Source organism: Pyrus communis, chromosome 8 (assembly GCF_963583255.1).
Source record: "Pyrus communis chromosome 8, drPyrComm1.1, whole genome shotgun sequence".
Lineage (NCBI taxonomy): Eukaryota > Viridiplantae > Streptophyta > Magnoliopsida > Rosales > Rosaceae > Pyrus > Pyrus communis.
The window spans coordinates 3199849-3213857 of record NC_084810.1 but is presented as its reverse complement, the minus strand read 5'-3'; the positions used below and the strand labels follow the sequence as shown (position 1 = coordinate 3213857).

The 14009-nt window shown below is 36.8% G+C and overlaps 1 protein-coding gene across 2 annotated transcripts; it reads left to right on the top strand.

The window, feature by feature from the left end:
- The first annotated feature begins 6955 nt into the window (after positions 1-6955).
- Positions 6956-13214, top strand: LOC137743637 (protein trichome birefringence-like 41). 2 transcript variants are annotated; one of them, XM_068483564.1, is made up of 5 exons: positions 6956-7257; positions 10208-10379; positions 12053-12228; positions 12331-12489; positions 12833-13214. In XM_068483564.1, exons 1-5 carry the CDS (start codon positions 6959-6961, stop codon positions 13125-13127), a joined length of 1101 nt encoding a protein of 366 aa, XP_068339665.1. In that variant the 5' UTR covers positions 6956-6958; the 3' UTR covers positions 13128-13214. The 2 variants fall into 2 exon arrangements, with proteins under 2 accessions (XP_068339665.1, XP_068339666.1); XM_068483565.1 differs by lacking the exon at positions 6956-7257 and adding an exon at positions 8839-9082.
- The last annotated feature ends 795 nt before the right edge of the window (positions 13215-14009 follow it).

Below are 14009 nucleotides of genomic sequence, written 5' to 3'. Positions count from 1 at the left end.
TAAAAATGAAATTAAATTAAGAAGCCGGCGGGTATTACCTTGAAAGCGTGGATTTAAAGGTTTGGGGATGAACAGAAAGTAGGGATTTTCCCACCAACCAAACAGAAAACTGGAAAAGAAAGTTGAACTGAACACGAAAGCCAACTCGATCGATCTCGTCCGCTTCAGCTAGGTTGTCCTCAAGCTCGTGAACGATAGCAGCCCGATCAACTTCCTGAGGGTTTTTTTCTCAGAGCTTCATACGCCACAAAAAGAATATAAATCAACACTATATACATAAAATCTCCAAGTCTTGAGACCGTACAAAGGATCAGGGTTTGTCATCGCAGAGTCGTGCGTGGCCCTGAAAGGTTTGGGATTCCCAGAGGAAAGAGATGGATTTTAGAGAGAGAAAGTTGTAGAGAGAGAAATCTGAAAAGGAACTGAAGAAGGGTTGAGGAGTTTTACTCCTTAATCTTTTCTTGCTGATGATGACGACTCTCCGTCTTTCTCTGTCCTTCCCTCTGTGCAAGGTCATACCTCCCTTACCCGTTCCCTTCAACCCTTGCAGAAAATCCTCCCATCTCTCTGCGAATCCCTGAAATCTCATCTCTCTGCAACGGCTGTCCCGCAATGCCTGCGCCCATTCGGTCCCGAACCGTAGTGCCCTCAGAAATGTAAGTAACGGCAGAAGCACAGCCATACACTGGCAGAAATGTAAATAACGCAAAACAGAGGGCCCATTTTAGAATAGACTGGCAAAACCGTGAATATCTCAAAATCTGTTCAGAAACAAAATTACCTTCCTAACTTTTAATAACTACCTTCCAACCCATTCCCAAATCCCATGGATTTGTTGTAAATAAAGTGAAATCAAGGGGAAAATTTTTGACTTGACTGTAGCAGCTACAGTCAAATTACTCCTCAACTTCAGAATAGATAATGGCGGTAAGTTGTGACATGGATAGAACATAATAACCTGTGACAACTTTTCCTTTCATGATTTTATTTCGGACATGGCGACAATCAATCTCAATGTGTTGTGTACGTTCATGGAATGCTGAATTTACGATAATGTGAAGAGCAGCTTGATCATCACAAAACAAAGTTGTAGCCCCCTTGTTGCAAAGTTGTAGATCATGAAATAGATTTTGTAGCCAAGCCAACTCGCTGCCATGGATTCATACTCTGCTTCGACAGCGGACAAAGAGACTGTCCTTTGACGTTTGCTTGTCCATGAAATAAGAGAGTCTCCCAAAAAAATATAATAATCAGTGGTGGACCGCCGAGTGGTTGGGCACCCCGCGCTATCCAAGTTAAGTACACTTTCAACTTCAAATCATTTTCTAAAGAAAACTTGATACCTTGTTCGGGAGTCCATTTTAAGTACCTCAAAATGCGCAATGTAGCCTTATAGTGTGACTTCTGAGGTGCTTGCATGATCTACTCAACAAGTGGAACAAGTACATGATATCTAGCAAGATAATAGTGGGATAAATTAGATGACCAATCAATCTCCTATATTTAACATGATCATTGAGCATTTCACCCTCATCAAAAAGCAATTTGAGATTTTTCTCAATAGAGAAAGTGCTAGGTTGTGATCCTAAAAGACCCATATCATCGAGAATATCCAACAAATATTCCTTTGCAAGATAAAAATCCCCTTTTTTGAACGTACCACTTCTATGCCTAAAAAGTATTTTAAATTACCAAGATCTTTGATGTAGAACTTGGTATTTTAAAAAATGTTTTAGGTCATTAATTGCAGTTGAATCCTTTCCTGTAATCAAAATGTCGTCAACATAAATAAGGAGTGCAGTAAATGACTTACCTTCACGTTTAGTGAAAAGCAAATAATTTGCTTTTGATTAAACATAACCAGCGGTCTTAATGGCTTGCGAAGACTTGAAAAACATTGTTGAGGGACTTGCTTTAAACCATAAAGCGATTTATTGAGGCGACGTACCAAATTCTCCTCCTGTCGGCTAAGATTAGAAGGCGGGGCCATGTATATTTCCTCCATGAGATCACCATGAAGGAAGGCATTATGAACATCCAGATAATGTAGGGACCAAGAAGAGGCAGTATCAAGAGTAAGAGGGCAGCAGAATGTGACCAGTTTGGCAGTAGGGGAAAATGTATCATCATAATCAATACCCTATAACTAAGTGTACCTCTTAGCGACCAAACGAGCTTTGTAGCACTCAATACTGCCATCAAATCTGTACTTGACTTTGTAGACCCATTTGCAACCAATACATGCCTTACCATGGGGCAAATGAGTAATACTCCAAGTGTTGCTAGCCTCTAGAGCTTGGATTTTGTCATCCATGGCTTGACGTTATTTAGGATCTTTACACGCCTCTGCATAAGTGGTTGAGTCCACAATGGTAGAAAAACTAGAAATGAAGGCAGACTATAGCGGCGACAATTATTGGTAGGATAAAAAATTTGAAAGTGGATGTCTAGTACTAGAACTGGGCAGACGAGGGCATGTGCAGGGGAGGGGGCAACATAAGAGAAGGACAAACATAGTCGTTGAGTTTCATAGTTGTAAGGTGACAAGATCCCCAGAGAGGGATAGAAGCGGGAGCAAAGGCAGGTTGAGTGGCAAGTTGCATGTCAGAGAGCTAATCATCAGGCTGCGTGTCACAGAGATGATCATCAGGCTGTGATAGCAACAAGGTACTCATCGGGTGACTGCGTGTTAGATAGCTAATCATCAGGCTGCGTGCATAGAGCTGATCATCAGGCTGCGTGATAGCAGCATGGTGCTCATCAAGTGACTGCATGTTAAAGAGCTGATAATCAGGAGCAATATTAAGATGTGTCTCGGCATTTTGTGAGGCACTGGTGCGGTCATGTAGTTTATGGCATGGTGAGGAAGGCTCAATGCAAAAACTGAACATGGGTGTATAATGGTTGTTTGAATGGGGATTCAATTCCTTTTAGCCATGATAGGGAAACACATCCTTGTGGAAAACAACGTCTCAACTCGTAAAACTATGTTTGGAGTGAAGATCATATAATTTGTATTATTTTTGTCCAAAAGGGTGCCCAATGAAAATCCAGCAGCGTGCCATCAGGTCAAGCCACGACAAGCAATGATGTTTTAAATGTTGCTTGGGCCAATGGAAAACCTAACTCATGGTCTGTTGCACCACTGTCCAGTACCCATTCGTTAGAGTCCTACCTGCAGCAGTGATTGCATTGGCTTTGCTTTCCATGCTTAATTTCTGGCTCATCACCGATAAAATTTGCTGTACTGCTCTTGAATATGGTTGGGCGTCATTTCAGCACACCCTATGGATTGAATATTGTTGGCTAATGAAACCCATTCGCTGCTTGACCTACTACCTTTGGCTTTCTTTTTGCAATCGCCATCACTGGTGTTTGTTGGAGAACAATTTAGAAACAATAAAATAACAGAAATACAGAATCAAAATACTTATACTTTATTATTCACAAATACTTGCAATACAGAATGCAATAACACCGATAAAATTTGCTGTACTGCTCTTGAATATGGTTGGGCGTCATTTCAGCACACCCTATGGATTGAATATTGTTGGCTAATGAAACCCATTCGCTGCTTGACCTACTACCTTTGGCTTTCTTTTTGCAATCGCCATCACTGGTGTTTGTTGGAGAACAATTTAGAAACAATAAAATAACAGAAATACAGAATCAAAATACTTATACTTTATTATTCACAAATACTTGCAATACAGAATGCAATAACACAATAATTACAAAAAATTAATATGATACTAATTTGAATGAATTGAAGGTAGAGGCTAGCGCAAACGCTATGTCCATCGAACAGTATTTCCGTTCCACTCGTGTGCTTGTGGTTCTACAACGTATGTTCGACCAGGATACAACTACCTAATTCTACAACCCGCACTGGATTATAGAACTCTAGCGAATTGCTTTGTGTGTTTACTCTCTGGAAATTTTGTACGGAAGACAAAAGAGAAGAAAAAGATAATGATTGATGGAAATGAGGACTCTAGTTATATAGGCTCTTTCATACATCTTCAAACACCTTTTGGATGTATCTGAAGCTATACAACTCTTTCCAAAAAGATACAACTCTTTCCAAAGAGTTGTGTCTATTAATCAAAATGTTTTTAATTAATTTAATTAAAAACTTAATTCGAAATTAAAACTAATTGATCAGATTAATTTTAATTCCTTAGCCCCAAGTGCCTCAAGGCCCATGTCCAAGTGCCTCAAGGCCCATGTCTTGATTAATTAATATTAATTATTAATATTATAGTATAATCATCAAGCCTAATCCACACAACCATAAGGCCCAAGCCTTCAATCTATTTCCAAATGATCCAAGTTCTAATTACTAAGAAAAAGGAATAAGCCTATATAAAGGCCAGTGAAAAAATATTGTTGACCAATGTGGGACAAGAGGGTCTCAAACTCCAACAGTTTCTTCGGATTTGCCATGAAAATGATGACCCAGGTGTCAAATGTGTGATGGTCGTGGTCACAGTACGAACAGATGAGAGGTTTGCGTTTCCGCTAATCGTCCCTGGCCATTATTGCGTGAGGACTGCACCACCATGGCTGCGGGTTCAATCAAGGCTTGCACAGTGGCTATGCCTCATTGTTTCTCTTCTTGATACAAGAGGAAATAGATCTTATGGATGGATGGAAGGGTTACGTTAGAAGAATATGACCAACAATCGCTCCTTACGACTCATCAAGGCTTATAAGAATCTACAACACCTTTGTAGTTTCGCTTGTTCACCGTGGGATTTGGCAGCACCACAAGAACATGCTTCCACCGTCTGACATACCTCTATCTCATCCTATAAACTCCTCAGTTTGGTGAAGTAAACATTGATTGGTTGTTGGTTTCAAGTGGTGCGTGAACTTTCATGTTGAATGAGATGTTTTGCTGCGAAAACCTCTCTTTTGAAATCTTCCCAAACATCTGCAGCAATCCTAAAATACACAACACTAGACGTTATGTTGGATGCGAGGACGTTGACAATCCACGTAAGTACCATGTCGTTACACCTTTGCCAAAGAGCAAGTTCAATGGTCTTCTTCGCATTTGGCTTTTCAATAGTACCATCTATGAGCACTAACTTGTTTTTCGAACTGAGCATAATCGTCATGGAGCAACACCAAATGCCATAGTTATCACCGGTAGAGGCTTAGAAACAAGCATCGTTCAGGAATAATTGGAATGATGGCGAAAAATTGGCCAAAGGAATCCTTGGAATCACTCTTAGCATCTGAACCTGTCTCCCACGTTTGAAAAGGAAACATCCAACTTCTAGGAGGAAGAAGGAGCAGAAAAAAAAATGTAAAGAATCAAGAGCCCAGGTAGAGGTGGAAAATTTTACCATATTACCGTACCATATCAATTTTATGCTAAAATTTTGTACCAATTGGTAATGGTATGGTAATTGTACCGTTTTGGGCTAAAAGCTTCATTGAGTAGGATTTATAAAATTAAAAAAAAAAAAAAAAAAAAAAGATTTGAGCTTGGACTAAGTTTATTTTAATAAAAAATCATGTTATAATTTTATTTAATGAAAAAGGCTTAAATTTTAATGAAAAACTCTTAAATTTTAATAAAAAAAGACAAAAAAAAAACTTATATTTTAATGAAAAATATATAATTTTAATATTTAAAAAAAAAACTAACGCACGGACCCGCGCGCCCTCACACAAACTGTTTAAGAAACTTACTACACTGTTTATGAACTCACTATACTGCTTATGAAACTTACTATACTGTTTATGAAACTTTTTACTCTGTTTATGAAACTTAACGGTACTGCACTGTTTATAAAACTTAACAGTACGACACTGTTTATGAAACTTAATGGTAGATGCTCGTCTCAGATTTTCAATTTCTTTCACCAGAATGCAATAAAAAGATATAAAAATAAAAAATAAAAAATAAAAATAAAAAACATGATAGAGATCAACGTCCACGCCGTCAAAGTCATGCATGGCTAATAGCTCAATACCATTACTAGAAAATGGTGATGAGTCCAACGATGTTGTCAATAATGTTGCCCCACCCTACCACCAACCATCCCAACCCACACCAGACCGACTCCTTCCTAACCATACTGCCCCATATGTGGTTCTGAATCAAATGGAACCCACTTCAATTTGAAATTTTAATTTGAGAGGAATAAAATATAATTGGATTATGTCAAAGGGTTATGCAACTGAAGGATTGGTTGGGTGTTCTTTGCATGCGCCTTTAGTTAGGTTTGTTTTGTTTTTTTGTTTTTTTGTTTTTTTTCTTAATTTCTCTTGTCATTATCATTAAATAAAGTTATATGATGATTTTTGGTTAAAACTCAAAGTTTTGAAATGCTCCTCATTAGTTTTTCTTTAAAAGAATGACATTGCCATTACTATAACATGCCAACCAAAAAATTTTGCTTATCGAAATTTGATATACCCAAATTTTAGCATGGTAATAGTAATGAATTTTGTCATATCAAAAGTTTAGCATGGTAATTAGTATGACAGTTTTAGTACGATAACCGTATCAAACCCACATCTATGCCAAGGAGGGGCTCTGATACCATCTTAAATGTAGTTTTGGAAGTTTCGAAATTTACTTCAATTGCATTAATTTTGATTGTACTAGAATACAGGTGTATATAATTACAAGAATCCCTACTGCATAGCTAATTGATAATTTGGTACAAAGTAAGTAATAATCCCATGATGCTCTCCCTTATTGACGTTGATTGAAGGCTGACGAGGGAAAGTATCATAAGGAGATCATTTGAATTTCTCAATAAGTTTCCATCCTCTCTCTCACGTATATACAGACAAGACATAAATATAGTAGCTATAAGAGATAAAGAGCAGATAGATAGAAGAGTTTCTAATCCCATTATCATTTCTTATAAACCCCCCTCTCTCTCTCTCTCTCTCTCTCTCTCTCTCTCTCTCTCTCTCTCTATAGAAAAGACTCATGGGTTTCTGGGTTCATAGTAGTTTTTGCGCTAGGAGTGTAGCTGTTCTCCTCCTCCTTGTTGTTTGTGATTACCAAGCGGTAGTATTAGCAAATGGTGCAAGAAGTGATGAATCAATATCATCGTCTTCGTCGTGTGATTTCTTCAAAGGGAGATGGGTTTTGGACCAGTCCTACCCCCTCTACAATACTTCCTCATGCCCCTTCATTGAGCACGAGTTTACCTGCCAAAAGAATGGCCGTCCCGATCAGATATACACGAAATACAGATGGCAACCACATGACTGTGATTTAGCAAGGTGCACACCTCTCTCTCTCTCTCTCTCTCTCTCTCTCTCTCTCTCTGATTTCTCTTGTTCTACTTATTATAATGCTTTCTGTTGCTGCAATATTATTGCTTATTGTTTTCCTAGTTGTTGGCTTGTTGGCTTGCTGCAATATTATTGATATTAAGTTCAAATTTTATGTGACTAAAAATAAAAATTCATGAAATTTATAAATTCTTCTGTTTATTTTGGATACATGAATTACAATGTCTACATTTGAAATCCCACATTCCAAATTAATTCTAAGAAAATGACTTGTTTTGGTAATTTTTTCGAAATATGAAAAGTAAAGTTAGATCTAGTTGTGTGTGTCCCTTTTTTACATTTGAAACAAATGAACTTAATTTATATACTTCCTGGCGGGAATCATCCTGTGAACAGAGTATATCAATGTTTTGTTTAGAACAAAAATTGTGGAAGAGGGACCGTGGCCCCTGTGAATACATAAAGCGACTCTCCCCCAATGATTTTCCTGAAAAATATAAATGTTTGGCTGCATGGAAATGTCGGTGGTCGCAGCCTTTCATTGGTGACAGTTGCGCCTTTTGGTTTGTGTGAGCTGTGATTGTCTTGGCAATGGGATGGCACGGATGGTGATAGAATTATTAGTTTATTTCTTTCTACTTTTATAGTCCACCCACCCACTCATATGATATGGCCTCTACTCATGTGACAATTAATCAAATTATTTATTAAAGACGTGTTAGAGCTCACGGGAATCGGTGGTGCCATATTGTTGTCATGTCAGTTATTCGTGTTTGATATAAAATAAAATTATCATATGATTAGGTTAAGAGAAAGAGCGAGGATGATTTTAGAATAAATTATATAAAATTATCTTAACTAAAATCGAATAACATTATCATATCTTATATTTAAAAAATAATAATGTCATATCTCATCTTACAAATTTATTCCAATATCAAACATCCGTCAAATTTTCAATTAATTTTTCTGTTAAATGCTGAGATGGCTAGAGACGAGATCTACTCACTAATCCAACTGGATTAAAAAATAATTAAATATATTTTTAACAATTAAATATTAAAAAATTGAAAAACTAAACAAATAAAAAATGGCATAGGATGCGAGTCTTCCCTTTCCTCCACCTGCACAAACCATTTTTCTTCTCCTCTTCGACAGCCACCAAACCCTTTCCCACCCGTCCCCCCAACCTTCCCCCACCACCACCATCTCTCTCTCTCTCTCTGGGCAACGTGCAATCCGCTAAAATTTTAAATTCGAAAAATTAAAACACCATTCCACTGTCATCAGCCCGCTTAGACACCATTCCACCGTCATCAGCAGGTTCATCTATACCATCCTCAAAGATATAGTACATATTGATGCGCTACGTTCATGCCGCCGACGGCGAGCGACTCGATCTGGTCGAATCCGGAGGTGGCCGAACCAATGGTGCATCCGAGCTTAATGCGCCTGGTGGAGAGAAATCCGTTCTCCCGGAGCTCGGCTTCGGTGACGGCGTCAACCTCGATGGAGCTGGAAAGAGCATGGTCGGCTTGCGAAGCAGAGGATTGGAGCCCTGAGGAGGATGTGCCGTTGTCGGTGACGAGAACGGAAGGCTCGCAATTGGGGAAGGAGGCTATGATGGAGAGCTTTGGGAAGAAAGGGGAAGCGGTTATGGTGGTGGTGGTGATCGGCAACCGGCGATTGGACTCTGCATCTCGCAGTGCGTGGTCCTTGGATTTGGGAGGACGGGTGGGGAAGGGTTTGGTGGCTGTCAAAGAGAAGAAGAAAAAGGGTTGGTGTGGGTGGAGGAAAGGGAAGGCCCGCATAGGTCATTTTTTATTTGTTTAGTTTTTTTTAAATTTTAATTTTTAATATTTAATTATTAAAAATACATTTAATTATTTTTTAATTTAGTTAAATTAGTGAGTGGGTTCCGTTTCTAGCCATGTCAGCATTTAATAGAAAAACTGACGGATGTCTAATATTGAAACAAATTCGTAAGAAGAGATATGACATTGTCATTTTTAAAAGATAAGGTATGATAATGTCATTTGACCTATAATTGAGATAGTTTTGTGTAATTTACCCATAATTTTACTACAACTTAATTGTTTTGGACCTAAATGTGAGAGAGAGAGAGAGAGAGAGAGAGAGAGAGAGAGAGAGAGAGAGAGAGAGAGAGAGAAGGGGGAGGGAGATCTGATCGAAAGAAAATGGGTGGAAAGCGGGAGTTCACTAAACTCTTGGTGAAGAACTCATGATCAGCGGGAGTATCATTTCAAACTCATGATCAGCGGGAGGGAAATTTAAAATCTCTTATTTATAAATGAAGAGAATTACAACTAGACTTTATATTAGAGTTTCTATTAAAAAGATGAAAGTAGTGATTTATTAAGAATGTTGATAATAACTACAAAACAATTTGGATTAATTTAAACATTACTGTACCCTCAAAAAAAAATTTTAGGGCATTTCCATGTAAACAGCAATCCTAACTCTTAATTCCGTGTTAGTACATTTGGAATAAATAAATTTAAACATTTCATCACCTACCCTGCTCGAAAGAAAACAATGCTAAATCTACATGCATTGAACCTGCAGCCTTCTGCCAGTTTACTGCCATTGAACTGTATGCCTATATGGATTGTGGAGTTGTAAGTTGTCGCGGAGGTCCCTCTCGATTCATGATGAACAATGATTATGTTTAACTTCACTTTCTTTTAACACCCGCGTACACAAGTGGCACCACGACCATATTGATAATTGTTGAATGCATAAGCATATTGTGTACTTAAAATGTCAATCGACACTAAACATAATTTTATACTGTAGTGATATAACATAACTATTTGATAGGATGAAAACATTATTGATCTAGCATTTACATGTCTTACCTGAATAATAGTTTATCCTATGGGAACCTAGCTTAATGTTTGTACTACCTTGTTTTCAGATTTGATGCGCTTGACTTCTTCGAAAGATTTAGAGGAAAGAGCATCATGTTCGTTGGAGATTCATTGAGCCGAAATCAATGGCAATCCTTGACATGCATGCTTCACTCAGCTGTACCAACTGCTAAGTATAATGTGATAAGAGTAAACGATGTATCTATCTTCGAATTCATGGTACGTCAAGTCTCCATTTTGTTTTGGCCATTGCTTTTTATTTGTATGAGAATAATTCTACTATCAAAGAATCTGATACGTTGTTGTCAGGATATATATGAATTGATAAAACCATTCAATGGTACATTTTTATTTGTATATGTAGTCAAAACTGACAATTTAATAACATAATACGCTTAAATTTTTAGCAGAAGATGATAATAGTTGTTTAGTTGATAACCAACTTAATTTAAGTGAAGTCAAATCACACATAAATTTGGTAAGGTGAGTGCAAAGCATCAATCCTAACACTTTAGGGTGTAGTCAACTTGGATTTTAGAGTATTTTAATAAACTTTTTTAAGTGACAAATTTTAAAATTTTTTAATAGATTCTACAATCTTATATGGATTTTGACAGATTTATATAGATTTCACTTACAGATTTATATGGATTTGTATGGATTTTTTCATGAATTTCTTAGGATTTTTATCATGCCAATCAACATAGAGCCTACATATGAATTGATCTCCAATTTCTTCTCAACTACAAAACACACTTCACACAAGTACCCAAACTCAAATCCCCCATGTCCCCGCATGCTCAAGAACTGTTGCCAAAGTCGTTTCATTAGGCTCAAATCCATCACCTCTCATTTCCCGGAACAACCCCACCGCATCTCCAGCACACCCCATCTTGCAATACACAGAAGTCATGGAATTCCACGAAACCAAATCCCTCTTAATAATGTCATCAAACACTTTCCGTGCAAAAACCTACTCACCACACCTGGCATACATAGTAATCAAAGAGTGACTCACCTGTCCATCCTTATTCAATGGCATCCATGATTTGTATTGGATTCGAGCAACAACAAACACTCACAAGCTTTAATCGCAACCTTACCAGCAACGACATTGGATTGTTCATCCAATAAAAGCAAAGCACGAAAATCAAACCCATTTTGGTAGTGGGTGGATGGGATTGTTCATCCAATATGGCAGTGGGTGGGTCATGGGGGGGATGAGGGGTAGTGAAAGCAAGTTAGAGAAATGCAGATTTGGAAACCTGTTATGTATAGATGGTGAGCTGCTCACTGGGTTCTTAGGTAGGGCCAAAAATGGGGAAGACTATTCCTCTTCTACGTATAGAATTTTTCGTTCTTGAAATGAAATCCTAGGGGTGAATGTTGGATTGTTTATGACATTTATTATTTATACTATCAAATCCATCAAAATCCTTCACCCATTAAAATCCTAGCAAATCCTTGATATTTTCACTACATCTAGACTTTTGAGGACTTTTTAAAATCCTAATCAACTACCCATGAATTTGGATGTATTCTTTTAAATCCTTTAAAATCTTAATTTGACTACACCATGATTTCAAAATTTTTTAAAATCATCTTTTAAAATCTCATTGACTACTCTCAAATTTTAAAATCTATTAAAATACTATCAAATCCTAATTTGACTACAATTCCCCTTAGACTTTTCATCAGTTTTATTTCCACCAACTACTTCACGTGAAATTAATTAATTTGGTCTCGTGTGAAATTAATTTGACCTTTCAGTTCCCTTGGACAACTACTTGACATGAACTTTTGTCATGATCCTACAAGCACGAAGCACGTGATTCAGCCCCAATTTTCCTTTGGGTAAATGACATGGTGAAATTTGTAATCAATACCTGCAGGATTATGAAGTTAAAGTGATGCTAGACCGCAATGTATATCTAGTAGATATTGTAAGAGAAAAGATTGGGAGGGTCTTGAAGCTTGATTCAATTGTGGGAGGCAAGTTATGGAAGGATATTGATATGCTCATCTTCAACACTTGGCATTGGTGGAATCGTAGAGGACCCTCCCAACCGTAAAGTCTATAACTATTATTTACTATAATATTTAATCATATTTTGTTTAATTTTAACTGTATTTAAAAGGTAAAACCAAATTAACTACTATAATTTTGCAGATGGGATTATGTTGAAGTAGGAGGTCAGATGAGCAAAGACATTGACCGCTTGCTTGCTTTTCAGCAGGCACTCGTGACTTGGGCTGGATGGGTGGATTTAAACATTGATCCAGCGAAGTCTATGGTTTTCTTCCAAGGAATTTCTCCCTCTCATTACAAGTGAGTTCCTTACCTAATATTACTAATCTAAGCTAATCATCATTGCAGCACTCCAAAAAAGTTATCATATACTCGTAACACTCTTTCTACTCCAATTTCATTATATTTTCATTAAAGAGGAGTGAACCTAAAATGATTAGTTTGAAGTGTCAAATAACAGCCTTATGAATTGAATTCAATTTTTGGGTGAAATATAACACAATAGTTTTAACTTTTTTAATTAGTTGATATCACTGTTATAATTTTCGAATAATTTGTTTTGAAAACTTGTTTATGAAGTTTGTTCCCAAGACATCAATCAAATTAGTAGTCTCTTATTTTCTTTTCTTAATTTTAATTGTAGTGGCAGTGAATGGCATGAACCAAGGGCAAGAAGTTGTGTAGGGCAGAAGGAGCCTTTGCTTGAGTCGATCTATCCAGGAGCTTTACCACCAGCTCTGGGTGTGCTGAAGAATGTGTTAAGCACAATAAAAAAGCCCGTGACATTGCTAGATATAACAAACCTCTCACTCCTGCGCAAGGATGGACATCCTTCAATTTATGGGTTGGCAGGCCGCACAGGAATGGATTGTAGTCATTGGTGTCTTTGTGGAGTCCCAGATTCTTGGAATGAGATTCTCTACAATTTTATTCTTTAAAACATTCATTATTGAAAACCATCGAAGGGATGGAGATTGGACAAGTTCTTGGAAACAAATGATATGATTTTAAATGATATTCAAATTTTTACGGATTATGATTCTCTTCACTTCTCTTTTCATCCCCTTCCATCTTATCCTCTTACATTCTCTTATTTTGTCTTTATCTTGTTGTTATAAAAAATTAATATAAGATGTTGACGTGACTTAACCGTGACCGTTCAAATAGTAGGGAAGGGGAGAGAAAAAAAGAAGGGAGAGAATTCTACTCCAATTTTTACAACTCTTTGTTTTTAGTGTATATCAAATTAAGAGTTTATGCGATAGTTTTCAAGTTAGAATGAGGAATGATATTCATACCATATTTCTATATCATCTTAGATGGCATCTGATGTGGACAGACACATCATTTGAAAATTTGACAAAACCCAAGGAAGAAAAGAGGAAGACTCATCGTATACCACAATCACCATTTAATTAACTAATTTTTCTTAATTATTTGTTTATTAAATAATAAACTAAATTTAAAAATAAGATTAATTCAAATGATATAACTGTTCACATCAAATACCATCTAAGATTGTATGAAAATATGATACAAGAACATAATATGAATAACATTACTTATTGCGATATTGAAAATCATGCTTGAGCTTAAATTATTGTGGACTAGTTTTGTCTGCACCGAGAAAGTACACTTGTTTTTCATATATATATTTGCTGCCGACAATCATTGCAACTATTTACTTCATTTTTTTTTATTTGGTACCAGATCATTGCCCTTTACATTGTTGGAAGCTGGAAAAAGAACATTGTTTTGTACAAAAAGACATGGTTTTCTTTAGAAGGATCTGCCAGTATATAAAAATTTGTTGGAAAATA